The sequence below is a fragment of the Amphibalanus amphitrite genome, unplaced genomic scaffold, assembly GCF_019059575.1.
Source record: "Amphibalanus amphitrite isolate SeventyFive unplaced genomic scaffold, NRLGWU_Aamphi_draft 000763F_arrow, whole genome shotgun sequence".
In the NCBI taxonomy this organism is placed as follows: Eukaryota; Metazoa; Arthropoda; class Thecostraca; order Balanomorpha; family Balanidae; genus Amphibalanus; species Amphibalanus amphitrite.
In genome coordinates this window covers 135,990-163,423 of record NW_024882257.1, presented here as the reverse complement: position 1 = coordinate 163,423, position 27,434 = coordinate 135,990, and the positions used below count along the sequence as shown (strand labels likewise).

The following is a 27,434-nucleotide window of genomic DNA, read 5'->3' as shown; positions in this document are numbered from 1 at the left end:
CACTTCGCCGCGAAACACAAACAACCACAGGAGAGGGGTTCCACGACAACGACATTCTGGGGAGGCTTCTATCCGGAGACGCTCTTAGTTGGCACGCCTCACCTTCAGATCATACCTCTGGACGTTTTCCCATCATGTTCTAAAAGAGTCTATTTATGTCACGTGGATCCGTCGCGGCAACTGTGGCAGACATGCCGCTGAAATGTGTCAGCATTAAGTATGAAATAATACATCCAGTACATCCAGTAGCAGCAATTCTTTGCCCTGTTTGACGCTACCTCAGGCAGTTTGAGACAGAATATAGTGGTTGTCTGTGGGCGGAGGGCCATTAACCCGCGCGGGGCTGGGGGGGGTAAATTTTACCCCCCCCCTCGCGAATTTTTGCGATATCTCAAAAACGGCGGCGCGCAGCGCCGCCAAACTTTCAGTACCTTTTCTTACATCAATTTGACACCTTCCCTGAAAATTTGAGCGAAATCCGTCGGAAAATTTTTGAGAAATTGACGTTTTAGTGACGTCATGTTCGCCATTTTCGCCTCAAAAACGGCAAAAGTTCAAACGCCGCTAACATCTTCATTTTTAAAGGAATCAAGACGTAACAAAAAAGGTTATACGTAATTTTACTTTGTCTATCAAATGGCTATCTCGGTTTTTTGAAAGTTTTGGATTTTGGCCTAAATTTTTTCAAAAAACTGATTTTTTTGGGAAAATCATTATAAAATCCAAAATTTTGAGTCTATCGAAAAAACCGGAATATATTTCAGAGAAATGGTCTATGTGCACCTACATACCAAATTTTAGAAGAATCGGTTCAAAAATGTGGGAGTTATTCAAAATTTTATGACGTCACGACACACAAAATTTTTGAGAAATGACTTTTTTGGAAGTTCTAGACCTCGTACGGAAACAAAAATAGCACCATTCGATTCGCCGTGAAAAACTGCATCAGATAGACACCTTTTTAGGCCTTAACAACCAACTTCAAAATTTGACCTCACTTGACCTGACCTTGACCTGACCTCGACCTGAAATTCATCCAGAGGTGGTCCATATCACTTATTGAGTGTGCCTATTGAATTCTATGAGTAAAATGACCCATAAAACATGTGTCGCACATGCCCTTTTCTATATTTTGTTTTTTGGTGACCTGACCTGACCTGACCTGACCTTGACCTTGACCTCTGAATGATATTGTATGCAACTAATATTGTCTTGGTAGCCTAAGAACACGTTTTGGGCGATCAGTCTCAGTCCATGACTCCATCCTTCGGCAACTACGGTGCAAGGCCGATACTGTAGAAACTTGCAATTTGTACCCTTGACCTGACCTTGACCTTGACCTCAAACTTTAAATTAAGTACATGTTTTTAGTAGTTCGTGATGAGAGCTTTCGATTGGCGTTTGAATTTTCCAAATCGGACCATTAGTTCGGGAGATAACAGGGGGGGTAAAATTTACCCCCCCCCCCAGCCCCGCGTGTTCGGCTGGGGACCCCAGCCCCGCGCGGGTTAACACTAAGTGCGTGATTAACACTATACACTAATAGTAGTGATCAGGAGGCAGAGAGTGAAGACACTGAGTGACGATTGCAATCTGTCTGAGGTGGGCTGTGAGCGAAGGGCGGAGACCGGGACGACAGCCAGCTGTAATTAGTGGAGAAGTGTGTGTTGAGTGTTTAACGCGAGGTCAGATTCCGAGCGGTGTGGGCGGCGCTGCCAGCTACTGAGGAGCTGTGTGCAAACACCGACACACAGCGAGCTTGGCGTGCCGGGGCTCTGGCTGCTCCGTGGGACGATAAAATGGCAACTTCTCAGAGCATTAAACTGCGCGAGTGTCACTGGCCCCGGTGTTCTAGAGAGCGTCAGAGAGCTCGAGATAAGAGTTTAGTAGGTTGCATCGCACTTTCCGAGCATTGCTCCCGTCTGAATCGATATTGAGTGTTTGAACTTAATTCTGTTGAAATGATACTACCCCGTAAACCTAACTTAGGCTCTGACCTGTAAGTACAAATTACTGTCACTTGAAGTTAAGACGTCTCCCGACAAGTTGAAAAAAAAAAACACTGTTTACCCAGTGGAGAGAGATGGGTCCTCATAACCTTACCAGTAACAGCGTCATCAACCACGGGTCTCCGCTATAACGAGCTAATATTACCTCGGCCGATGAATTTCGAGTCCCCGAATCGGCCGATAAATCCCCAGCTTAGAACTCCTGCCGTTCGCGGTTTGTTGTTGAAGCTAGCAGAACAGGTGGTCTCTGATCGTCCGCTCTACTCTCCTGGCGTCGCGCTCGGATGTGGGTGTTGTTGAGAGCCGGCAGAGCTGGTTACGGAGCGAGCGAAGCGAGCGTAGTCTTTCCTTATATTAACGGAAATTTCTGAGTATGAGCGGCCGGCCGGCCGGCCGTGGTCACGCTTTTGCGAGGCTTATATCTCAGCAACCACTTGACCGATTTACACGCGGTAATTTTTGTAGGGTAGCTTCATTCCTTCTACCAAGTATTGGACTATTCCCGATGCATGTGGGTGACCCCTTATGCACGTGCCACGTGCAAAACGAAGAGGTGTCACTTTTGTAATTGTTGCACTATCTCCGTAACTACTTGGCCGATTGCGCTGAAAGTTGGCATGTAGGTAGGCACCCACTAGGCAATGCATATCCATGTGCCAGAGTTGGGGTGCTGCTGCACGTGCGCACGTGCAGGGGTCGATTCCAGATCTCGAGAACGGCTGGACCGATGGCGCTAAAATTTGGTACATGGTTAGGGACCGGTTAGTAGGGTGCCGTGCAAAAGTCAGTTGGGACCCATTTTGCACGTGCGCACGTGCAGGGTGCCGCTTCCAGATCTCGAGAACGGCTGGGCCGATTGTGCTCAAATTCGGCACATCGCTAGAGACCGGTAAGTAGGGTGCCGTGCACAAGTCAACTGGAGGTACCCCCTCGAAATTTCGCACGTGCAAGGGTCACCCTCTCGCTCGCTCCGTTAGTCGCCCCAAAAGGCGTTATACTGGTGGAGTAGTAAAGTAATCTTTGGGTTGGTGTGTGTCAGTTCTGCTGAGCCGTGACGGTGCGATACGGCCCTCACACCTGGCTGGCACACTCAGCAGACCTCGACCCGTCCCGCCTCCCGCCGGCCTGGAGTTAACAGGTCCGGGCTGACGTCAGCCCCCCCCCCCCTCCCCGTGCCCTGGCTACGCGCTATCGGCGCTCTTTAGGCACGCGTTTGGCTGGTGTGTGGGCAGTGAGGCTGAGTGTGAAATAGGCCCCGCCCTGGTGCCAGCAGCGGCCGAGGTCGGCCGTCCTTATGAGGGTTATGTGGGTTGCCTGAATGGTGCTCTGCGTGGTGGATGGACGAACTCTGTCTAACAAAGCATCAGCTGTTTCATGTTTGCACTTATCCGAGTCATTTAGCTCCGAGGTTCAGGTTTAAATGATTATTCTTGACCCCACGATTTTGATCAACAGTTTCCATCTCGCAGAGTGTTCGGGAGAGGCACGTGTCTTGACCCACCCCTCTTCTCCCTCAGAGTGTTCGGGAGAGGTGTGCCGTCGTCTGACTCTCCTCTCCTCTCTCAGAATGCTCAGCAGAGGTGTGCCGTCGTCTGACGGACTCGGGCGGCACGGAGGTGGTGGTGGCCTCCCTCCGTTCGCTGGGCCCGGCCAGCCAACAGTACCAGACCGTCACCGCGCTCTACACAATACTCTACAAGATCGGGAAAAAGGGTGAGTCCGCCCCGACCCTCTCGATCCAGCCCGCTCGACTGACTCGGAGGGTTTATGGCCGCTCCGAACGTTAGATGGAGACGTATTGAACGACTCCTGTCAAACACAGCAGACAGGGAAGACACAGTGGGCAATAGACGTCAGTCGCGAAACATATAACTGCACCTTATGTGACAGACGGATCGTTTATTAGTCATCATTTATCGTCAGCTCGAATGCCTTGAAGCGTCTCGATTGTCATGCTTCTGGATTGAATCATCTCTTTGTCGCGCAATATGGACTGCAAAGCCAGGCTGCCTTGCATATCACTGCGGATCTCTTGTATTTACATGGTCCCAACCCGCCCACCTTGCCGAGTGTGGTTAGTCCATTTGCATAGTCCGTCTACTCTCTGCTTTCATGCTTTTTCGGTCTCCCCTCTTGTTTATTGTTTTTTTTTTCTGAACAGCTCTCTAGCCCTAATCATTTCCCTGCCTCTGATATAACCTTTAGCCGTCGCAGACCTGCGGTCTCCCGTCCATCCCTGCCCCTGGTGTTGCTCTGACCCGCTCCTGAATGTACCGCAGACCCGCGGTTCGCTGTCCGACGTCCGTGTGCGGCGCTGACTGGCTCTGATGTTGTTGTGCTATTTCACAGACCCACGGTTTGCGGTCCGTCTCCGTCTGTGCGGCGGTCTGAAGGTGCTGCTCCGCCGGCTCCAGGATAACGCCCAAAAGTGCCGCATCTGCGTCCCGGCACTGCAGTGCGTCAAACTGGCCGCCGGAAACGGTGAGAGGGGATTAGGGAAGCGCTGGGGTCGGATATCGCTCGGCTGAACTGCTGTCTGAGAGCTCATTTATCCGTTGGCGCTGATTGAAGGGTGTCCGTTCAGCTGTATGACGAAGCTGCACATTGTGACGCTGCGCCGGTCCGTTTAATGTTATGTATCACTTTCATGCTGAAAAAGTGGATCACTCTTAGTGAAATACGCTTTTGCTCCGTTACGTTGACTTAATGATTATTTTCGGAGTAACGACGACGATCAACGACAAGTAACGACGGTTAACACGCATGTTTTATTTCTAAACCTTTTTTCTTAATATGAGCAACACACCCGCTCGAGCTGGAACTGACTCTCGTCTCCGCTCTCAAACATCGATCTTTCTGACGCCCGCCCTCGGTCGCCCCACAGACCAGAACGTCTCTGTCTTGGGCCGCGGTGAAGCGGTAGAACACCTCTGTCGCCTGGTGCCCCACCTCTGGAACATGTCCGGACTCAAACAGCAGCTGACGCTAGAGTGCACGGCGCGACTCATCAGAAATAGTGAGTGGACCGGAGTGGAGAGTTTGGGAGGAGTTTGACCGACAGTAGCCGGTGGCGGTGGTACCCGGTATCGAGCGGCTGTGCCGAGTCAGACCTGCTGGGGAGGCGTGGAAGGGGAGGGATTGCAGCTGCCGCTGTCTGTGAGGTAGCTGGTTTTGTCCAGTCACGATCCCACCCTCCCTCCCTCCGGGAAGTCGGAAGTGTGGGGAGGGAGCGGAGGGATCTGAGCCGTCTGCCTCGGACACCTCTCGCCAATTACCATCGTGTTTACTCGACCACCGGTTGTGGCCGGCTGGTGAGTAACGTCCCGAGTCTGGTGAGTTACGTCCCGAGTCTGGTGAGTTATGTCCCGAGTCTGGTGAGTTACGTCCCGAGCTGGTGAGTTACGTCCCGAGTCTGGTGAGTTAGGTCCCGAGTCTGGCGTGTTACGTCCCGAGTCTGGTGAGTTACGTCCCGAGTTATAACTCCCACTCGCCGCCCTCACCGGGCGTTGTGTGTCTGATCCGGTGGGCTGGTTAATTATTTACGAGCCGCTGCAGAAACAGTGGCCTGTCGGATGAATTTAGCGCGGCGACTGTGAGAGTGCCAGGACCCCGCGTTTATATGCGTGATTGACCGAGCAGGTGTTCTCATTAGTAATTGCTGTGATGTTATTTATTGCGGAGTGTTTCAGTGTGCTGTTGTGTGTCTACCACCAAGTGTTGCGGAGGTGTCGTTGCTGTTTTTCATGGACAATGTGTGCTCGTATATGTCATACTCTGCTCTGTTACGTGCTTGATGTACCGACAGGGAACTAACTAAGGAGATAACCATGACAATATGTCGTCTGTCAAGATACTGACTCCTGTATCGTTTGTGGACCGTTCTGTTAAAGCTCTGTTTGTTTTACTCTTGTCTCCATCCCTCACTACTCTCAGTCGTGAACTTTACTTTAGTGAGAAGCGGGACACACCATAACATCCGGTCTCCAACGTCAACCTCCGCTACCGCGGACAGAGCCACAAACCCATCATCAGAGCCATTCGCAGTGTGGGCCCACTCGGGGCCGGTGTGAGGGGCAAACAGTCGGCTGCAGTGTTGACTGTCCCCCCCCCCCCCCCCCACCACCACCACCTGGCCGGCTGGACTGGATCCAGGACCAATCCAAGTCGTGACCCCTCCCTCTCCCACTCCCTCCTCCCCCCGCCCTGCAGTGGTGGGTCACGTCTATCCCCAGCCTGGAGAGAGCGGGAGGGGACTGATGCTCTGTAGAGTAAACGACCACGCCCAGTGGAAGGGGGGGGGGGGGGGGCTGACAGACCGACTTTTGTTCAGAGAGTCATAGAGGTGGCTACGGGCGGCGCACGGAACTGAGTCATTTATTCTTGGATCGCTATGAATGTGTGTGTGTGTGTGTGTGTGTTTTTTTTTTACCTCGTTAATAAGACCATAGCTTAGATGTCGTTTTCAGTATCATGGGCATATGGAGGTATGCCGTTACGCTACCTTATTGCATCACACCGAACTTTCTTGCAGCTGCTTCTTTTGTGTTCTGTCAGTCATTCTGGGATTAAAAAATATGAATGGTCCTTATGGCATTAGCACCGAACCATTTCTTATGATAAAAAAACTTGTAGCAGCGCAATGCAATCTAGAGGCGATTAGAAAGAGGACGTCTTTCTGGGGTCATTTTATGTTTTTTTACCTCCAACAGAGCTGCATCCCTTCTTTTCACGACCCTTTCATCATTTCACCGCCGCCGCTGCCTCTGTGTCTTCAGGAATGAACCGTCGGCGACTGCTGAAGGAGAACGTGATCCCGCGCCTGCTGCCGCTGCTGCAGCCGCGCCACAAGCTGGAGAAGAAGACGCAGTACAACGTGCAGAAAGCCGTGCTGAACATCGTCTTCGCTCTCGCCGACCTAAGTGAGTCCCGGGGCCCGGGGGCCACTTCTGCCGACCTCAGTGAGTCCCGGGGCCCGGGGGCCACTTCTGCCGACCTCAGTGAGTCCCGGGGGCCACTTCTGCCGACCTCAGTGAGTCCCGGGGCCCGGGGGCCACTTCTGCCGGGACCGTGAGGGAGGGCTCCTGCATGCACCGACGCACCGTCTCTGATTCATTTGTTCACGGGTCTAGTGGAACCTTTTTTTCCAAGGTCCCAATACCACAATATCACCCGTCCTTGGTCTAGGAAAGTGAACCTCGAAATTGAGCCGCCCGTTAGACGTAGCTCTGCAGGTGATCAGTCGCCCAGTTTAGCCACTAGAGGGCAGCAGTGACCGGCCGCTGAGCCGGAGCCTCGGTGGCTGACCACCAGGTGGCAGTCGTGTACCGTGGCGGCAGGTATACCTCAGAGCTGCTTGGCTCATCGCCGGCCCAAGACAGACGTTGACCCGTCCGGTCTAGGTTTGGCAGGCGATCCGTATTATTGCTTTAAAAAAGATTAAATGCTCGACGAAGCATATAAGATAGTCACCTAACAATGGAACATCTTTGGAGTCTGTTATAACTAGTGATGTCAATTACAGAAAATCGGAATACCGATACCAAACCAAACACCAATCAAAATCGTGAGGAAATACCGAAACCGAACCAACTTGGGAACATGAGGAAAATACCAACTTTTTTACCAATTCCTCGGCATCTTATAGGTACATTAGTGAGATTTCATAATACCAACAAAATACCAAACACGTTAGGATTAAAATACCAAAAAGCAAGTTGGTATCGGTTTGGTGTCGGTATACCAAAAAGTTGGTATCCGTTTGACATCTCTAGTTATAACCCATTTTATTCATTCAGAATGATTCCCTCGAAGTCGCTCGAGGCGATATTTTACAGTCGTGCTCACGTTTATCCGCTGCGTTCCTTGCTGGCTCTCATCGTTCCACTTAGGCCAGTCAGCCGCTCTTGTTGTGTTGCTGTCTGTGGTGCAGCTGCTTCTGTCATTGCCTATTCCGATTGTGAACAATAGCAGGGTATGCCTAGTTTTTCACTCGTTTGTAATGCTTCATATCATTTTAGTCGCATGCTCGTCTATACCCTTTTCCGAACTGTGTGCCGTGTGCATTTGAATAAACGGATGCCCATATTTTCAGACTTTTCAACACGGTCTAGTGGTTTTTACGATCATTATTGTGAATCATAGTGACGTTTGAGCAATGGACCAGCATGCCATCTGGCTTTTGCATCTTTATCTTTGGTCGTTAGTTAACCCGCGCCCCGCTGGGGGTCCTAGATTTCCACGCCATGCTGGGCCTGTCTCCTGGGCCACGTAACGATACGAGAAAGGTGGCGTTCGAAAAGGCGTCAAAAGTAAGGAAAAAATCACTTCGTTTTTTGGTCAGGTTAAAGGTCAGGTCACCAGAGGTCATTGAAGGCCAAAATTCGCCGATTTGTAAGTCAGATTTCAACAATTTTTAACAAATCGACGCACAGCTCGGAACGTAATAAAGCTACAGCGCCACGAAAAGGCGCATTTGCTAGCTCTATTAACGATCTATCTGAGTAATTCCCTCGATTTGACCTACTGTCAACGGTTTTGCCTGCAGGGGCAACTGCCAAAATAGGCGATTTTTTCGGAAACAGTTTTTCTGCAATAACTTTTGACTCAAACCTTGCACGAACTTTGTTTTACCAGCATCGTGTTCCTCTCGTGAAGACGCGTTGATTTAAGTATCACTTGATCTTGAAAGGTCAACTTGAAAATTTGACCTCAGGTCAAGGTCATAACCTGACCGGTAAGGATCAAGTTGCATATCAGTCGATCTGTATCGTCGAGCCAAACATAACTAAGGTGTTTTCATCGCTCTAGTATGCCTCTATCAAAAGTTATTCGCCAAAAACTGTCAGATATCATTGGTGACCTGAGATGACCTCGGGGTCATAAAAAGGGGTCACGGGTGCCCTTTTCATGTTTAGTGTGTCAAAGACACTACTAATTCAGTGTTTTAGAGTGTTTATAATTGCTTTCGTCTAAAAGAGGCGACTTTCATTTTTCTTCTTATAATGGGGAGGTCGCAAAATTGACCTGACCTTAGTTCACCGATATCAAAATTCCAAGATATTAATTTTGTACATACTGCTGCTCTTATCAATCACTGAAATTTTCAAAGCGATCGGTCACTCGGTGTAGATATGGCAGACATTGAAACTTTGTATGCAGTGAGGTCACTTGGCCTGACCTGGTGACCTGACCTGACCTTAAGCGACCTTGGTCCGAACAACATATGTAGAAAAGTTGTATGATAAGGTGTGCCAAAAACAAAACGATATTCGTGAAAAACCGCAGGGGTGGGTGTTCAAACACCCCCAGCAAGGCGCGTGTTAACAGACGGTGTGGTATATTTTTCCAACATTTATTGACAAACCGTACATATATGACAAGTATATAATAATTGAGGGCTCTCAAGCCCAACAAGGACAGTCTCTGTCATGGCTTCCGACACGAAACAGCCGCTCACCCGTCTATACTAACGGGCGCACCAGGTTGAGACGTTTAAACCCGCAAACGACTGATATGCTCCGACACAATAGGGCTTCCAAAGCCCCCACAACATGCGAGTAATATTTGGCAAGCGTACACGCTGGCATACAGTACTGTTGGCAATATACACAAAACGGCCCTCACATTTCAGCTGCATTGTGATTGGGGGGCGGCCGAGCTATAAAAATATAACGCCGCTCCGATTGTGACCAGACTCTAATCGGGTGCGATCTATCTCCTAGGGCAGTTCAACTGCGAGGTACTGTGAGCAATCCAAACTCCGGGGTTAATCCTGAACACAGCAGCACGGAGGTGCGCTTCTCACGCGCCTCCGCCACTGGCGACCGGAGCTGGCCAGCGCCTCCGGTTCCGCTCACAGCCGTCCGCGTCCGCCGGCGTCCGCAGTGGTTCGCCGCGCGGATTCCGCTCAGTGCGCTCACACGCAGCTGCAGCCGTAGCCGCCGTCATCGGCACTGCCACTGTCACCCGAAGGGCTCTCGCGGTCGACACACGTGCACTTACAGTCCTTGCACGTGCACTTTCCGCCCTTGCAGCAGTCGCCGGCATTGCAGCATTTGCCATTGCAGCAGCATCCGCAGTTGTTGGCAGGAGTGCACTTGCAGTCTTTGCATGTGCACTTTCCGCCCTTGCAGCAGTCGCCGGAGTCGCAGCATCCGCAGTTGTTGTCAGGAGTGCACTTGCAGTCCTTGCACGTGCACTTTCCGCCCTTGCAGCAGTCGCCGGTGTCGCAGCATTTGCCGTTGCAGCAGCATCCGCAGTTGTTGTCAGGAGTGCACTTGCAGTCTTTGCACGTGCACTTTCCGCCCTTGCAGCAGTCGCCGGAGTCGCAGCATTTGCCGTTGCAGCAGCATCCGCAGTTGTTGTCAGGAGTGCACTTGCAGTCTTTGCACGTGCACTTTCCGCCCTTGCAGCAGTCGCCGGCGTCGCAGCATTTGCCGTTGCAGCAGCATCCGCAGTTGTTGGCAGGAGTGCACTTGCAGTCTTTGCACATGCACTTTCCGCCCTTGCAGCAGTCGCCGGCATTGCAGCATTTGCCATTGCAGCAGCATCCGCAGTTGTTGGCAGGAGTGCACTTGCAGTCCTTGCACGTGCACTTTCCGCCCGTGCAGCAGTCGCCGGCGTCGCAGCATTTGCCGTTGCAGCAGCATCCGCAGTTTTTGTCAGGAGTGCACTTGCAGTCCTTGCACGTGCACTTTCCGCCCTTGCAGCAGTCGCCGGAGTCGCAGCATTTGCCGTTGCAGCAGCATCCGCAGTTGTTGTCAGGAGTGCACTTGCAGTCCTTGCACGTGCACTTTCCGCCCTTGCAGCAGTCGCCGGAGTCGCAGCATTTGCCGTTGCAGCAGCATCCGCAGTTGTTGTCAGGAGTGCACTTGCAGTCTTTGCACGTGCACTTTCCGCCCTTGCAGCAGTCGCCGGCGTCGCAGCATTTGCCGTTGCAGCAGCATCCGCAGTTGTTGGCAGGAGTGCACTTGCAGTCTTTGCACGTGCACTTTCCGCCCTTGCAGCAGTCGCCGGCATTGCAGCATTTGCCATTGCAGCAGCATCCGCAGTTGTTGTCAGGAGTGCACTTGCAGTCTTTGCACGTGCACTTTCCGCCCTTGCAGCAGTCGCCGGCGTCGCAGCATTTGCCGTTGCAGCAGCATCCGCAGTTGTTGTCGGGAGTGCACTTGCAGTCTTTGCACGTGCACTTTCCGCCCTTGCAGCAGTCGCCGGAGTCGCAGCATTTGCCGTTGCAGCAGCAACCGCAGTTGTTGTCAGGAGAGCACTTGCAGTCTTTGCACGTGCACTTTCCACCGCTGCAGCAGTCGCCGGAATTGCAGCATTTGCCATTGCAGCAGCATCCGCAGTTTTTGGCAGGAGTGCACTTGCAGTCTTTGCAAGCGCACTTTCCGCCCTTGCAGCAGTCGCTGGAGTCGCAACATCCGCAGTTGTTGTCAGGAGTGCACTTGCAGTCTTTGCACGTGCACTTTCCGCCCTTGCAGCAGTCGCCGGAGTTGCAGCATTTGCCATTACAGCAGCATCCGCAGTTTTTGTCAGGAGTGCACTTGCAGTCTTTGCACGTGCACTTTCCGTCCTTGCAGCAGTCGCCGGCGTCGCAGCATTTGCCGTTGCAGCAGCATCCGCAGTTGTTGGCAGGAGTGCACTTGCAGTCTTTGCACGTGCACTTTCCGCCCGTGCAGCAGTCGCCGGCATTGCAGCATTTGCCATTGCAGCAGCATCCGCAGTTGTTGGCAGGAGTGCACTTGCAGTCTTTGCACGTGCACTTTCCGCCCTCGCAGCAGTCGCCGGCATTGCAGCATTTGCCATTGCAGCAGCATCCGCAGTTGTTGGCAGGAGTGCACTTGCAGTCCTTGCACGTGCACTTTCCGCCCTTGCAGCAGTCGCCGGAGTCGCAGCATTTGCCGTTGCAGCAGCATCCGCAGTTGTTGTCAGGAGTGCACTTGCAGTCTTTGCACGTGCACTTTCCGCCCTTGCAGCAGTCGCCGGCGTCGCAGCATTTGCCGTTGCAGCAGCATCCGCAGTTGTTGGCAGGAGTGCACTTGCAGTCCTTGCACGTGCACTTTCCGCCCTTGCAGCAGTCGCCGGAGTCGCAGCATCCGCAGTTGTTGTCAGGAGTGCACTTGCAGTCCTTGCACGTGCACTTTCCGCCCTTGCAGCAGCCGCCGGCGTCGCAGCATTTGCCGTTGCAGCAGCATCCGCAGTTTTTGTCAGGAGTGCACTTACAGTCTTTGCACGTGCACTTTCCGCCCTTGCAGCAGTCGCCGGAGTCGCAGCATTTGCCGTTGCAGCAGCATCCGCAGTTGGTGGCAGGAGTGCACTCGCAGTCTTTGCACGTGCACTTTCCGCCCTTGCAACAGTCGCCGGCGTCGCAGCATTTGCCGTTGCAGCAGCATCCGCAGTTGTTGTCAGGAGTGCACTTGCAGTCTTTACACGTGCACTTTCCGCCCTTGCAGCAGTCGTTGGAGTCGCAGCACTTGCCCTGGGAGCAGCAGTTGCAGGCACCAGCACAGCAGCCCTTGCCGCCTGAAAGAAAGGACCTCTTTCAGAATGGAACGATTGTGGATTTGCTGTCTTTGCTGTTGATCAAACTGGGAATTGGACTCGAATTCCATAGCACATACCTTAGCTCAAAACAAGATTTCAGTTGTGAAGAAGGTGCCTCTGCTTTGGGTGATATGCCTAAATTTTGCCCTGAATAGCGTCGATGGAAAGACATTGTTTTTGACAAGGCACAAGACGAAGACAAGCATGAAAAATCATGAGCTATTTTCTAGCTCGGAGCTGGTCAGAGCAGAGCTAGACGGTAAATCAAAACCAAGTACGGCTGTCGCGATATTAGGCGGTAGGTTTTGCACTTTTACATTTCCGGTTATATCTCAGAAACTAATCGATCTACGATGAAACCATTTTACAGGATCATGGCTGGCTTGTGAACCAACAAGTCGATGGGGTTGGGAACTCGATTTTTTAAGAATGCATGAAAATGATCAAACTATTTTCACAGAATTTATGGTGCATACCATTGCCTCATAAAATCAATAAGCTGAGAGAAATGGGGGAAGAAAGATAGGAAACTTGTTTTGAAAAGTTCTTGAAAAAAGATGATCTTGATGCTGTTACGTCACATGTCACCTTCTGCGGTTGACAAATAATGGCGCATCTGGCGCACCACAGATTACATGTTATATCAATGGGTGAAAGTTGTTGTTTGCTTCACTCTGCCATTCGCGCTGTTTTTAACTTTAAATTATGCTAAAACATTTACGGATGAAATGTTCAGTGTCAAAAATTGATGTGTCGGCCGTGTACTATATTCCCACTTAACATGAGCGCGTGATAAACATTTTATGTACCTCGAATTTTCAAATGATAAAGATGATGAATCGGAGGATGCTGAAAAGCAAAAGCTCATTCCAATATTTGGACTACTTTACGATTAAAATGTTTACATTCCTGTCATCTTATTGATCATTTATTTGTTCTTTTTTATGAAAATAACTTAAGGCGTTGAGAACCGAGGTAATTTCTATCTACCGTGCCTTAACTTACCAGCAACAGCAATCTATCTACGCCCTACGGTGGCAAGGGAGACTGTGAAAGAAGCGTAAGATGGATTCTAAACAATTCTTTTGTGATATACTGAAGGGCAAAGTGCAGAGAAGAGCGTACAAGTCCTGTTTTGTGCCAGGCTGTTGCAGTAGCACTTATGAAACTCCGAAAACGATCTTCGTTCATGTCCCGAACAACATTAGGTACCCTGAGGAGATGATCGTCTGCAATAGCAGGAAGAGCTGATGCAAGTACTTTGAAATCCACTATCAAGTCGGTGCTATTGTTGTAATGATCACTGTGAGGTGAGATATTTTGTGCAAGGGCTGAGTGTAATGCCCAGGAAATGACCTCCATTCGCCACCTGACCGGTCAGGGTTATAAAATTTGAGTGGATGGCGGTCCGTTTGGGGTTCAGATGTCAATTGTATTTTGTTACTGTCAAACAATACATGTTATGCTGGCAGCGAATGTGTGTAACGTCGTTTTTCGAAACAGAAGTTAGAACTGTAACGGCAGAGTGCTTGCTGGTCTCATCGTAAGTATTGTAAGTGTTGTAAGCAAAAGCATTGTCAATATTGTAAGTATTGTGAGCATTGATGTATGGTAGATATCACCTCACATGATCTCGGCTCAGATAACCCTCTCCGGTGTCCTTGTCAGTAAATGGCACCTGGATCATTACAGATAAGATAATTTGTCATAATTCTTAAAGAATTGGGTGGTTTTGACTCGTTTACTCGAGGTGCAGGTCGCATTTCAATACTTTTCCATAGGCTTGCAATGTAAAGGTCACGACTCTGACCTAACCTCAGGTCACAGATAAAAAATTCTGAGATATACAAACGACACATACTGCAGGTACTGTTTTGAGAACTTGAGAGGAAATAACTTCGTGAAAAACTCAAGCTCTGACGTGTTTGCAAACTTTTCTGAGGTGGGGTCAACAAACCCGCTCTGGTTACCTGACCTGACCTGACCCGGCATTTTTTTTTTTTTTGCTGAGATGTGCGCAATGAGCATTTAGGAAAAGTCACCAAATATGAGCTGAATGTCTCGCGGCGTTTGGCAATTGTACAAGAAAATCCTGAAAGGTCTCCCCGTCCGAAATAGGGTTAATGAGTATATGAAGAGTTGCAGATGCCAAACATACCCAGATTTAAGACTGCAGTTCCCAGCGCCGCAGCAACGTTTTTAAAACAAACATACATAGGACATACAAACATGTTTATTTGCATCTGTTTTGGATAATAGCAACTCATGGCGCCATCACCCGCGATAACTGTTAGGATTTGAGATATATTTCTATTTAGGCCATTAGTTTGGCTATAATGTTTATTAATATTAGTTCAGTTGGGCGGAGTTTGGTAGTTTTTTATTTAACTTGTGGTATGTTGTGCTGATTGCGGGTTGTTCAAACCTTTCAAATGTAAGAACCTTATTGAACTCAACCCTACCCCTACACTACCCTACATACGACTGGACGCTTTCCAAGCCCACAAGCATCACGACGCCGAGATGGAATGTAGCCGAGAAATCACCCTCGCCATCTGCTCTAGAGCTAATCGTGTGGGGCGGCGTGTGGGGCGCCGCTTAGCCTATGGGGGTGCACTTCTAGTGGATGGGGGACGGGGGTGCACCTGCACCCCTTTCATATGGAAAGTTACTTCCCTGATTACAGCTCCCCGTATTGCACCTAATCAGGGAACGGCCAGCAAACGAAGGAACTATTTCTGGATGACAGGCGAATAACCGCTCACGCAAGGAGCGGAGCTCCGCCCCGTCCAAAGTGGCCAACAAAGCAGAGACAGAGGCAGCATCACATCTTCCATCAAAGAACTGGTTTCTGGCTTGGAAGATGAGCTCCATCTTTGCATCCGAGTCGGTGCTGTCAGGAATCAGCTGGTCTAATGGAGTGAGAGTAGTGAGACGACTAGCTATTGTATCAGAGCTGCCTGGTCTTCGTAGCATTTGCACCGATTCTTCTCGATCGGACTCTGAATTCTGTCCCTCCTGCGTATTACTTGAGGCATTGCTATGTAGCTAAGTCTTTGGCAGAGTTTCATTATCCATGCTTTGCAAACAGTGCCATAACAACACAGTTAATTAATCACCAAGCTTCTTTGCAAGTTCCAATACAGTTGAATCGCACGCGATTTGAGTGCAAAAATCAAGAAAAGTGCCAACTTGTTCCCGTAAAATATTTTGAATATTGACCTGAAAAATGAGTAATTTCCAGATAAAATAACAGCGAAATCAGTTTTCGCTTGCCAATAAAACTCACAGATATTGAAGCTCCATTATTAAAGGAACATTTTAGTATATGCCATTCTTGATAAAACTTCTTAGCCACGCAATACCAGCGCAAAATAAAGAGACACTGAAAACACGACCAATCACTCCGATTTACCATAGGAAAATACATAGAAAATGTATGTCTCAACTGCGCCAAATATACAGACAGTTATATACCTACATGTGACGTCATGATTAGCCCGACCAATCAGAAGCAAGTTGTTTTCAGCCACAAATAATTAATTTCTGAACTAACTAGGCATTTTTATAACAAAGTGATTTTAAATTAAATCATTAAAAATTCTGAGCTTTTTTATTTTACCAAAACATACAGAGCATGCAGATAGGTCCCAACCCTATTGCATCTTAAACACTTAAATGCTTAAGACGACGAAGATATAGCCTGAAGTACACTAAATTTTCTAGGTGCAAAACCTACCGCTAAAACCCCCGAGACCTGTACCTACATAGGTAACATAAAGTAAGGTGTAAAAATGAAAAGTTGGTGTATGATTATGACAGGAATCTGAATTCCGAATAGACTTTGCTTGTGCTCTCTTATTTTCTGACGGAAGCAGCATAAACTGTTGACGTCTCCGTTCACGTTCTGGTTTTGACCGCGTCCCTCCGTGCGAGTTTTGACCGCGTCCCTCCGTGCGACAGCTACTGGGATTTAGGTAGATTGCGCCGCCGAAACAGGGCCGCTGCTACAGCCCGGGTCGCTGCCCCGGGCTGTGAGCGTTTGATACCCGGAGACCGACCAGCGGCCACGGATCACCGCCCCGAGGGGTGTCACCGTTTGACATTTAAAGGCGGAGGGTCACCGCCCGAGGGGTGTCACCGTTTGACATTGGCGAATGGTTACCGATGACCAAATCTTCAGTCACCTCCGTCGTCCCTTGAACTTAAATGCTGCTTTTCTTTTATAAATGGGTCTGTTACTTATACAAATTTATGCGGGGGGAAGCTCGCTGCGCTGCTGCAAATACGCTCCATGAACTATGTTAAAACTATCTGTATGTGCCGTACGAAATTGTCGAGACTAAACTCGAAGTGAACTGTTGTTCAATGTTTAAAGAAAAGTTACATTAATTTACTGTTTCTGCTTTACGTGACATGGCTACATATACCATTTAGACGGGGTGATGGATTTCGCTGGCCGCACAGAGCCAGACGGACGCCGGGCCCGCTCCTTACCTTGGCAGCACTCGTCACGAGGCATGGTCTCTCTGTGTAGCGCTGACAGTTGACGTCCGAACCCCACGGCGCACCCTCGGGAACTGATTGCCCCCGCCCGCCGGCCGCCGCTTATAAACGGCTGCCTTCTCCAGGCTGTACCGTGTGCAAATCCAACGTCATCCTCGGGGAAGAGGTGCCGGCACGAACAATGTCGGGTGCAAAGGTGCGCAGCGGAATCGGGAGCGTTCGGCGGTGGCCCGATAGCGGCGCTGCCAACTGTGCCGTGGGCAAACCATGGGGATTGGGGGCGGTGCCTCGCTGTACCGGGTGCACCGCTCGGCCCGGCGCGCGGTGCCGAGCGGTTTGATGTTAGTGTCGTGTGAACCGATGCAGTCTTGGCTGTACCGTGTCTGTCAGTGTGTGCAGTGTGCAGTGCACTGCCGTTCCGGGATGCAATGAATATTTCATTATTTCAATGAAGCCTGTAGTCGAAGTACGGCTAATATACCTACTACTACACTTTTGCTACAATATCCTAACAATTATAAACCTTGCTTATGATTTTGTTGATGTGATTCTGTTTTCTAATACGTCTGGATTGGAATTTGTTTCGTTGTTCAAGCTGGTATAATGTTGCATCACAGTCTCCAGCATCTTGAAGCGCTCTTTCGCTTCATCAACCTCTTCTTCAAACAAGAGAACAGCCAACGGGCAAACACCTCTCATCGATGATGTCTCTAGGCCTTTACCTTTGTCCCTGGATATAGGTAAAGGACAGGAATATGATGCATTAGTGTGTCCTCAACACCAGTGAGGAGCAGCTGCGGCGAATATCATGTCACTCCCAGCGCCGTGCCGAGCAGCGCTGCCCGAAACAGAGCGGTCATTTCGAGCGCCTGCCCTGAGCGTACAGTGAATCTGTTCAAATGTCTATTCTCTAAGAAGCTTTCATAGCGGTGTTCTGTGTGGAACTTGAGACAGTCCGGTTCGTTTACAATTAAAAAACCTAACTGCTGCCTGAAGGAAGATGATTTGTTTGCAGTTCCATGTAACGTTGGGCGATACGGGGACGATGTTGTATGGTATAGGTAGTTATTATCTTAGTGCGGCATTTGGCCCCCTGGCCCGGTGCTCGGTATACCTTAGCTGCAGGTATGCGCTGCGGTGAGCCGCCCTGAACTCGACTCCCACCGTCAGCAGTGGTGGTGTGCGGTGGGGATGGAGGGAGGGGAGGGGGGGGGCGGATCGATTGGATCAGCCAACCAAGTATTGCAGGGTTACTTCGTGCGCCCAATGATCATCAACTTAACGACAGTTGGACAGTTTTGCACAACGCATTGTCCGATTTCGGATCACCGCTCAATTCCTGTTGATTCCGTTCCTGTTGATGCTTAACCCGGCCGGGCCCGGGGGGGGGGGGGGGTAATCCCAACCACCGCAGCCCGGGGAGGCGTTTTTCGCCCCCTCCCCCTGTCTAACTCCGTAAATAAGTGAGCTACGAAAACAAAAGCGATACCAAACGAAAGGTCCTTACTAGACGATTCTAAAGCACCTAAAATGTTTGACCTCAGGTCAATATTCAAGGTCAGAGGTCAAGGTCAAAGGCAAAAACCGGCACATGTGCAGTGATCTCAAAGTAAGCGTTCTAGAGGACGGCAGGATGCATAAAACCGGCAAAATTGGGTGCCAAACGAAAGAAGAGAATCTGAGGATTCCGAAAATGTGCTCAAAATTAAAGGTCAAGGTCAAGGTCATGCTCAAAATTGACATCAAACTTTGTACGGGGACCCGCAGTTGCTACTGTACACGAACCTCAAGTCTAACCTTCTGTCCTGTCCAGTAACAACCGATAACAATCACATTGATATCGACTGCCGATCCCTGTACAAGAGCAGCTAAGGTTTACTGTACGTGCCCTCTGACAGCTTATCGTTGTTCCCTGTGTGGGTGCTGGGACAATTTACTCAGGGTCGCTGTACCGTAGCAACTGCGGGTCCCCGTACTTTTTCATACATCTTGCGTGCTAACTTCCAAGATGTTTTGAAATGTTTTGAGGCTTATCAGGTCCCTATTTGTGGTTCCATCTTATGATACAAGGCTGCTCAAAGGTCAAGGTCACAGAAGAGTATCCTTGCTAGAGGCTATTTCACTGATTCAAGTTAGTAATAATAAATAAGACAATCTTGCCATCCGGAGGCTCTAAATGAAGGCTTAGAAGAACATAGATGCCAGATTCGTAATCAGCGGGTACGAATCCATCATAAACGACCTTTCATGTGTCAAGGTCAACCAAAGGTCATTCGAGGTCACATGAGGTCAACATAAAACTTGACCTTTTCCTAACAAAATATATAGCATTCGACGCGGTTTGACAAGGCAAATGCGATGGTACCACTGCCGTAGCTCTAGGACCATTTTTATCGAAGTTATTGCGAAAAACTAAAACCACAGCTTGGGGTCGTTGACCTGACCTCTGACCTCAGGTCGCCAAACTATTTTTCTGTTTTTCTCCAGGTCAAACGCTACACAACGGTGCTCGCAATTTGTCTTTATCTCTAAAACTCTATCTCTATCTCTAAAATTTTTAGCAGCTACATTTTAGCAGCTAGGGGAAAGTGGGGTAAGACGGTCAGGGTAGGTAAGACGGGCACCCCTTCTGCAGACCAAACCAATAGCGCTACGAGCAAGAAAAGTTAGGACCAGAATTGCCTTTCCCACTACACACCACCATTCAAGTCTGGTGAATTTGTGTTCAGTCGATAATCTTTTATTTTGATTTCTTTAAAACACTCATTTCATTGAAAACATCCATAATGTATTGTGCAAGCTTTTGTGTACAGCACTATAGAGTTAAAAACTCGCAATCACTTGTGGTACACTCATATGCCAACAGTGTTCATTTACGGCGGATTTGCTTTGTCTGCATCAAATTGTCCACAGCGAAAAATCGTGCTGAACTTCTGACATTGAGTTTGGGGTAAGACGGGCAACTATGAACCCAATGGGTCTGTAATGGTGAAAATATTTTTGTTGCTGTAGGAAAAAAGAAGCATTTCTAATAAGAATATGTTCGATTCCGATACTCACAGACATGTTAGCAATATTCCTTCGGCACAGTTTATTCTCGAATAATGAATGTGAAAAACGGTTCTACATGGCTTCTGAACTAGGGCCTATATAGGAGCATACGCCTTCTGCACGAATCTCGTATACTGCCATTTCCGAAGCACTTGAGACCAACGAGCGACTGTATAAATGCGGCTAATCTCGGGCATTTGTTGCGAGCTGCGCTGATCGGTGAAAGAAGCTGGCCGTCTTGCCCTACCCATGTGACCGTCTTACCCCATGGGGTGGGGTAAGACGGGTTTTTGCAAGGTTTTGCAAAAATAGCTGCAGTTTATTTGTTGAATCAGGTCTAAGTCTCATCTTCTGGCAAATGAAAGTAAAATGTCTGAAAAAGGTTTTCACCCAGTTTCCCGTTTCTATGATGTTTCTAACCGGCCGAAAAATGGCTCCAAAGTTAAGGTGCCCGTCTTACCCCACTTTCCCCTACAGCTGTATTTGAAGCTCGCGTACGTGACGCCGAAGTTTGCCGTGCAGGGGTCTAGAAAAATCGACGCTGTGACGTCATCAATGGGGCTAGGTCTAAATTTTTTACTTCAGAAGATGTCAAATTGATTGGAGAAAAGGTACTGAAATTTTCGCTTTCCTATCCCTAAGCGTTCGGGAGCTATCGCAAATATTCGCCAGGGGGGGGGGGGGCGAAGACGCCCCCCTCCCGGGCCCGCGAGGGTTAAACCGTTTCCCGGGGCGGTAAGGTATGAAATCCCGTTGTTTCCTTCTTTACCCCGTGGCCCCTTCGTTATTGGTTTGGCCGCCAACTTATTCCCCGATCACTTGACATTACGTCTATTCGGTACTCTCAGCTTGCAACTGCGCATTATACGTTCGGTAACTGCGCATTATATTTGACTGATATTCATGGAGTTCAGATAGTTAGGCCCTGGCGCTCCGCTGGTCCGATTTCTACGCGCCTTGTCTGATGGAGTCCCATTAAGCCGGTCGGCGTCCTCCACAACAACAATTACGCCAGATGTGTGCGTGCGTCTCCACTCTCTGTACCGTGTGCAGCAGGGAGTGGGCGGTGCGGTACGGCGACGTCAAGGTACCGGGCGCAGCTGATCGATCCCCGTGCCGTGCGCTACCTCCTGACCGGCGCCGCGCAGCAGTGCCGGGTGCAGCCGTCCAGGAGGCCGGCGGCGCCGTGCCGTGGGCAGTTCGAGACGGCGGTGTACCGTGTGGTACCGTGTTTGTACCGGGTGCACTGTTTGGAGCTCTGCTCCGAGTCATTTCTGCAGGAATTCGCCCGGTTTGTGTTTGACGCAGGCCACGGCTGTCAGCGCGGTGCAGCAGCTCTTCTAACTGTTTATGGTGCACACTTCGTGAACTGTCAATGGCGGGTCGCTCTAAGAACCGTTTGAAGCTCTTTTTGTAGACGAACTTTGGCATTATTAGGGATAAGATACCTCCGAGAGTATTTTGGTGTGATATCTATATTTTTGAACGAACGTAGCCTAGTCTGCTCTGAAAAGGGGAAGAGCATGATACTTTTGACACAATGTGTAACATTTTAACCCTCGCTAGTCCCATCAGTTTTACCTATACGTTTTACGCCCCGGCCAAGTGGAGGGGGGGGGGGCGCTGGTGGAACACCCCATGCCGTTTCTCCCCTAACTGAGCTAGAGCTTCGCGGAAAGGAGTATTTGTACTGTAACTAGACACAGCGACTGGTACTCTCTTTACTTTAACCCTCGACCCGTTGGGGGGCATTTTGGCCCCCCCCTGTGGTTTTTCCTGAATAGCAAGAAAACGGCGGCGCGCAGCGCCGCCAAATTTTCAGTACCTTCCCGGGCATCAATTTGACACCTTCACACCAAATTTCAAGTCTTAGGTCACCTTAGGTCAGGAGTTATTGAGGTCAAACTGAGGTCATGTTCGAGCAAAAATGAGCAAAAAACATGCAATCTTGAAACGCTCACCAAATCTACAGTTATCAAGCAATTTCAAAGTTCTTTATATGGTCTGGTAGACAAAAAGCGGCGCTACAAAACTGCTATCTCGGATTTTCAAAATTTTGGGTTTTTGACCCTCAAAAATTCAAAAAATTGTTTTTTTAGAAAAACTAAAAAAATCAAAAAAAAAATCCGAATTTCGAAAAAACCGGAATATATGTGATAGTCCCTGCGCTCTTCTATATACATACCAAATTTCAGATCGATATCTCGTTTTTTGGCCAAGTTATAGCGAAAACACTGTTCAAAAATGATGACGTCAAATATTTGAACTCAATTTTTAGCACTTCTAGACCACGTACGGCAAAACAAAGACCACCATTGAACTCCCCGTGACGAGCTGCATCGATTCGATACCCATTTTATGCAAAAATATAAACTTTGAAATTTGACCTAATTTGACCTGACCTTGACCTGACCTTGACCTGACCTTGACCAAAACGTGACCTAATCTGGCCCCAAAGGCTGCCTGACCCACATAATCGCATTTGTCATGTAAAATGGACCATAAAACATGTATCACACGACACTTTCATATTGTGACCCCCCAGTGACCTGACCTCTGTGACCTGACCTGGTATCAGTGACCTCAAATAGCAAAATATGTGTTTGAAGAACATTTCCCCATCGATGATTTTCAATGAAATGCATTTTACTCGATTTTACAACGCATTTCTTGAAATGCCTGTAAACGGTGAAAATTGGACCTTTGACCTGACCTGTGACGTCATCGGTTTGACCTAGGTCAATAAAATTGGGTCACAAGGTAGTTCCCTGATAGGGCTATCCAACACCGTTTGCCGCTTGTCGCTAGGTTGCGTGGTTCTCGAGATCTTAGGGGGGGGGGGCAAAATGCCCCCCCCCCCCCAACGGGGCGCGTTGCTCGGCAGAGCCCAACGGGGCGCGGGTTAAAGGTCTCAGGTCAGTCCGTGACCTCTGAGGCCAGGTTAAGTGATCCAACGTGGGGTTCGGTTTAGGTGAAGAACTTTGCCAAGAAATCGCGTAGCCGCAATTCCGGCACCATCGTGTTTGCCATGATCAGGCGCGTCGAATGATATACCTACTTTTTGAATGGGTTGACCTCATTTCAAGGTCAGGTTACAGCCTCTTAGGTCACGCACGTCATTTCGAGTCCGTTCTTGACTTTCCCTGCTCTTTTTTTGGGATTTCGGCCCTCTCCGGACTTTTCGTGGCACTCGTCCCCTCTTGGCCGGCGAGGATTAAGATAATTATGGGCGATACTGAGTTACTTATTAATTGACCTTATGCATTATAATTATCCCCACATAGATGCTGCGGACTCTAGGAGATATTTTTCAGCGGACGTTCTGATGTATAAGAAGGGAGTTACGATACTCGTTCGTTCCTTTGTTTGGATGTGGCGGCAGTGCATGCTACTCAGGATTTATATATGGTCATTCTGTATATAGTGCAGTTGAGAGCTCTAGCCTCTAACTAACCCAACGAACCCATTGCCCAATGCATTTTTAATAGGCTTGCCATCCGCCTGTTTTCCATAATAATTTGGCATGTCAATAGTTTTTTGCCTGATGTTTGCCTATATCTGTAGATGATGGGTTGAAGGACAACCAAAGTCCTGCCCCCTATCTCGGCTCTTTGTCTTTTCTGTTATTGTGATCTAATCTGTTCACTAAGGCCGAGATGTTGGTTTACTCGTATCGCTGTTAGTACCGTGCGCATCCATTGGGCGGCGAGGGCGCCAACGGTTAGTGCCGCGCGGCGTTAGTACCGTGTGCACCTCCCCATCAAAACACTGATCCGCCCCTATCGCGATTTGATAATTTCTTTACCTACTTGGTTCATATCGGCTGATTGCTTAACGCAAACGTTGATTCATTGTTACATACTGAGGACAATGTGTAATATACTAGTGCGTGTTTTGCCGCGTGTGCAAACATTTGCAGGTAATGCGATTCGGTATACGGCCGTGTTTTTTTTTCTTGTTAAAAATACGACGCACGACAGGACTTGAGGGATTTCATTTGCAAACACGATGTCATGATGCTGTGTTTGTCTCCAGTAAAGCGACTTGAAGGGTGACAAGCAAAGGAACACAATACACCGCACGAGTGCACGTCACTTGCACGTGCGAAGTGAAACCCAAAATATTGTGCTGGTCACCTTCCTAACCGGTGTCTAACGGTGTCGGGTGTACTAAAGTTAGAGCAATCGGCTCAGTCGTTTTTGAGATGTTCACATGACCTGGCGCAGTTCCAACCAGAACTCATGGAAATGTATCGCTCGTTGAGTGCCTTAAGATTGGGAAGGTTTGCCAAAGCTGGTGACGAAGATAAAAGTCTCAAAAGCATTTCAGACCGAGTCGAGCCGATCATGCAATGACTATTTCGCTACATAGTATAGTCTCGCTACGCGCTTCGTGCTCGCTTGTCAGCATAGTGGAATATTTGTGGCATGGCGGTGGGCGGACAGTGCAGTCATGGCAATAAACAGAGCGGACTGCAGAGTACCTACTGTGCTTGTCAAGGTCACGCTTCTCGCTGCAATATCACAAACAGTGGACTCGTGTCACTCTTTGAACGCTCGCGGGCTTCTATATGGCCTCCCTGCCGCTGATATCTAAAGGCTGAAGTTTGATTTCGGCCGCTGGCGGTCGCTGAACTCAGCTGGCCTCTGTAGGCTGTGATATACCCCTGGAGCTCCGCGGTATAAACATACTGAGCTTCTGGATTCCTAGTGGCTCAACTTGACTGCCGTTTGCTCACTTCACGATCAGGAACTTTCCACGGATTGCTCGTTTTGGCTAATGCCATTACGTATGCTGGAAACTGATTTTTATTTCAAACCATTGACCGTGTTTCGTGTTCCTTCTTCCTCGTCGCCCCGCTCTCTTACTGGTCCTCGCCCGGCCCGGCTACCTTTCCGAATCCACGTTGTCGGTGAAATGTGAATCTCCAACCGTTTCTGATCTTCTGAACCCCGTACCAGGACCTCCGCCCGCCTAGACTTTAACGTTGAAATCGCTGAGGTCCTGGTACGGGGGTTCAGAAGATCCGAAAGCGTTGGAGATTCACATTTCACCTGCAACGAAATCAGTGACTTCTTATAGGTACAAGTATACCAGTGCAGTGGCCAGTGGCCTTTCTAATATCTACATATAACGCCCTCTAAACAATTTGTGACCCCTCTGGACCGTTGGTAACCTCTGACCCGTTGGCTACTCCTCTGACCCGCCGGTGACTTCTCCCCTCAGAGCCGGGCCGGGAGGCGCTGATGGAGGCCCGCGTCTGCGAGGCGATGCAGTCGTTCCTCCGTTCGTGTTCACCGGCGGAGCGGCACGACCGGCTGTTCTGTCGCGCAGCCAACACCGTGCTGCGCTGCGTGGCCAAGTGGAGTCTGCCCGTGGCGCGACTGGAGAGTCCGGTCAGCTTCACGGCTCCGGCGGCGGCGCGCGCCACAGCAGACGGCAAGGGAGGTACGGCACCGCGCCCCGGGGGAACGGGGCTATGGGGCTTCTGGGGGCTTCTGTTGGGACCTATTTAGAGGGACTCGGGGTGTTTGTTGATACCTGCGCTATGATGTAAATGGGAGCCTTGCTATTATGTTTTTTTTTGCGCTTGATTATAGTTACAAAAACTTAGGCATATATAACATGATTCATGCTATCTATGGCTCAGGTAATCATTATAGCTACACCAACATAAGTGTATGATTTATGCTCTTGAATGTAGTGTTTCGTTGCTGTTAGGTCGGCAGAAATCGTTGTACGTACAGCGCCCGAATCGAAGTTCTGTTCGCAGGTATGATGGATAGCTCCTCTGTGGCCCGAACAGGACAACACTCTACGTGGGTTTATCGCCTCTTAGTGGATAGTCATTAGACATTTTAGTGAAATTATCCCGTTCTTTTTTCTTACGCAACTTCTCAGTATCATCCAGCGCAGAACAATGAACATGCGTAGTTTTGATTGGTTTCAGTTTACAGTTCAGTACTAAGCGCGCAGTTTTTGTAAGTGGCCGGCTCTCTACTGCGCTGGCCTTACGTCGACCGTCCCCGTTGATTATTATTGCGCCGTGAGCGCGGCACTAACCGTGGGCACGGTACTATTACTCATAGCGCGTGGGTGACGCAGCGCGTTACGTAACGGCAGTGCGTTACTATTGCGCCGCATGTTCTCAGAAGGCCGCCCCGCCCCGCCCCTCTCCCACTGACCACTCTCCCCCTCCCCCAGACGCCGACGGCGGGTCGGACGACGAGTCGGGATCAGAGACGGAGACGGAGACGGAGACGGAGACGGAGACGGAGCAGCCGGCGGCGCTGGTGCGCGCCCACCCGGCCTGCCTGCCGGAGCCGGTGCGCGCGCCGGCCGCCGAGCTGCTCCGCTGCGCGCCGCTGTTCGCCGAGCTGGCCGAGCCGGCGGCGCCGCGCAGCCCGCCGCGCGCGCCGCCCCCCTCGGAGGCCTCTCCGGCGCTCTCCCCGGCCGAGAAGGGCGCCGGCTGCCAGTGCCTGCCGCGCTGCCTGACCCGGCTGTGTCGGCAGCGGGCCGGGGTGCGGCCCTGCGCCGCCCCGCCGCCGACAGCGCTGGGGGCCGCCGAGGGCCGGCTGACCCCCGGCCGGCTTCAGGAGGCCTGGCAGCGCCTCTCGGAGCGCGGCGGCCAGGGCGACTCCCGCAGACAGTACACCGAGGTGTACAGGTACGGCCGAGGGCCCGCTGCGGTACAGGACGGAGGTACTGCAGTACTGAGATAGCGGGACTATGAGACACCCGACGAATGGCGCTAAATTGAGCGTATAATCGATGACATGCGTAGATAGCAAGCTCAGTCGTCTTTTGATGCCAAAGTGAAGCAGCTTGCAAACTATGTACAGTGTACCGAGACCATACCGTGAAGAAAACTGTGCCTCTTATATCGTTCATCCCATTGGCTTTATCGTACACCATTACTTTCAATCCACACGACAACCGATGCACCCCCAGCGCACCACTGAGCTGCCGCTACCCAGCCGTAACGAGCCTGCCCGCTGCCGCCCGGCAGGCGTCTGGCGCAGAAGACGCGGCACGTGGCGCCGTTCGTGAAGCTGGCCTACCCGGATATGGTGGGCGCCGCCAGCTCGGGGGAGAGCGAGCCGCTCGGGACCTGTGACCGCATGGTGTGCAGGTATCGTGGGCTTGTGACCGGAGCTGATTTCAACTGAATAGCAGGGATTGGGGGGGGGGGGGGGAGACTTCGCGAGAGAAGTTACCGGGAAATTGTCGGGGACGGTCTGTTTGTGATTTTGGGGGCTGTCGTGCATGACTCAGTGCGGCATTCCTTTTTTACGATGTATGGCCGTAGTTATGAGAGCTCTT

The 27,434-nt window shown here is 50.1% G+C and overlaps 2 protein-coding genes across 6 annotated transcripts in view; one reads left to right on the top strand and one right to left on the bottom strand.

Moving 5' to 3' along the window:
- The window catches only part of LOC122365777 (cytosolic carboxypeptidase 1-like), a 58,643-nt gene that overhangs the window by 21,191 nt on the left and 10,018 nt on the right, over window positions 1-27,434 (top strand). Inside the window, exons 5-12 of one of the 2 annotated variants that reach the window (XM_043337303.1) lie at window positions 3,527-3,540; window positions 3,590-3,722; window positions 4,359-4,490; window positions 4,894-5,025; window positions 6,785-6,928; window positions 25,338-25,559; window positions 26,316-26,778; window positions 27,121-27,243. In XM_043337303.1, the coding sequence (XP_043193238.1) occupies window positions 3,527-3,540; window positions 3,590-3,722; window positions 4,359-4,490; window positions 4,894-5,025; window positions 6,785-6,928; window positions 25,338-25,559; window positions 26,316-26,778; window positions 27,121-27,243 (1,363 nt within the window). Of the gene's footprint in view, window positions 1-3,526; window positions 3,541-3,575; window positions 3,723-4,358; window positions 4,491-4,893; window positions 5,026-6,784; window positions 6,929-25,337; window positions 25,560-26,315; window positions 26,779-27,120; window positions 27,244-27,434 lie in introns of both variants that reach the window. The other variant, XM_043337304.1, reaches the window with a different exon arrangement.
- On the bottom strand, window positions 9,347-17,165 carry LOC122365778 (balbiani ring protein 3-like). Of its 4 annotated transcripts, none has more exons than XM_043337307.1 (3): window positions 17,052-17,165; window positions 10,187-12,533; window positions 9,347-10,105 (listed from the first exon to the last, which is right to left on the bottom strand). In XM_043337307.1, the coding sequence occupies exons 1-3, from the start codon at window positions 17,074-17,076 to the stop codon at window positions 9,925-9,927; spliced, it is 2,553 nt and encodes an 850-aa protein (XP_043193242.1). In that variant the 5' UTR covers window positions 17,077-17,165; the 3' UTR covers window positions 9,347-9,924. The 4 variants fall into 4 exon arrangements, with proteins under 4 accessions (XP_043193242.1, XP_043193243.1, XP_043193244.1 ...); XM_043337308.1 differs by having other exon boundaries at window positions 9,347-10,014; window positions 10,195-12,533; XM_043337309.1 differs by having other exon boundaries at window positions 9,347-11,752; window positions 12,050-12,533.

Coding starts and splice junctions, on each gene's coding strand:
- LOC122365778 (XM_043337306.1), bottom strand. CDS start 17,076: ATGCCTCGTGACGAGTGCTGCCAAG. Junction 12,534..17,051: donor TCGTGACGAGTGCTGCCAAG/GTAAGGAGCGGG, acceptor CCTTTCTTTCAG/GCGGCAAGGGCTGCTGTGCT.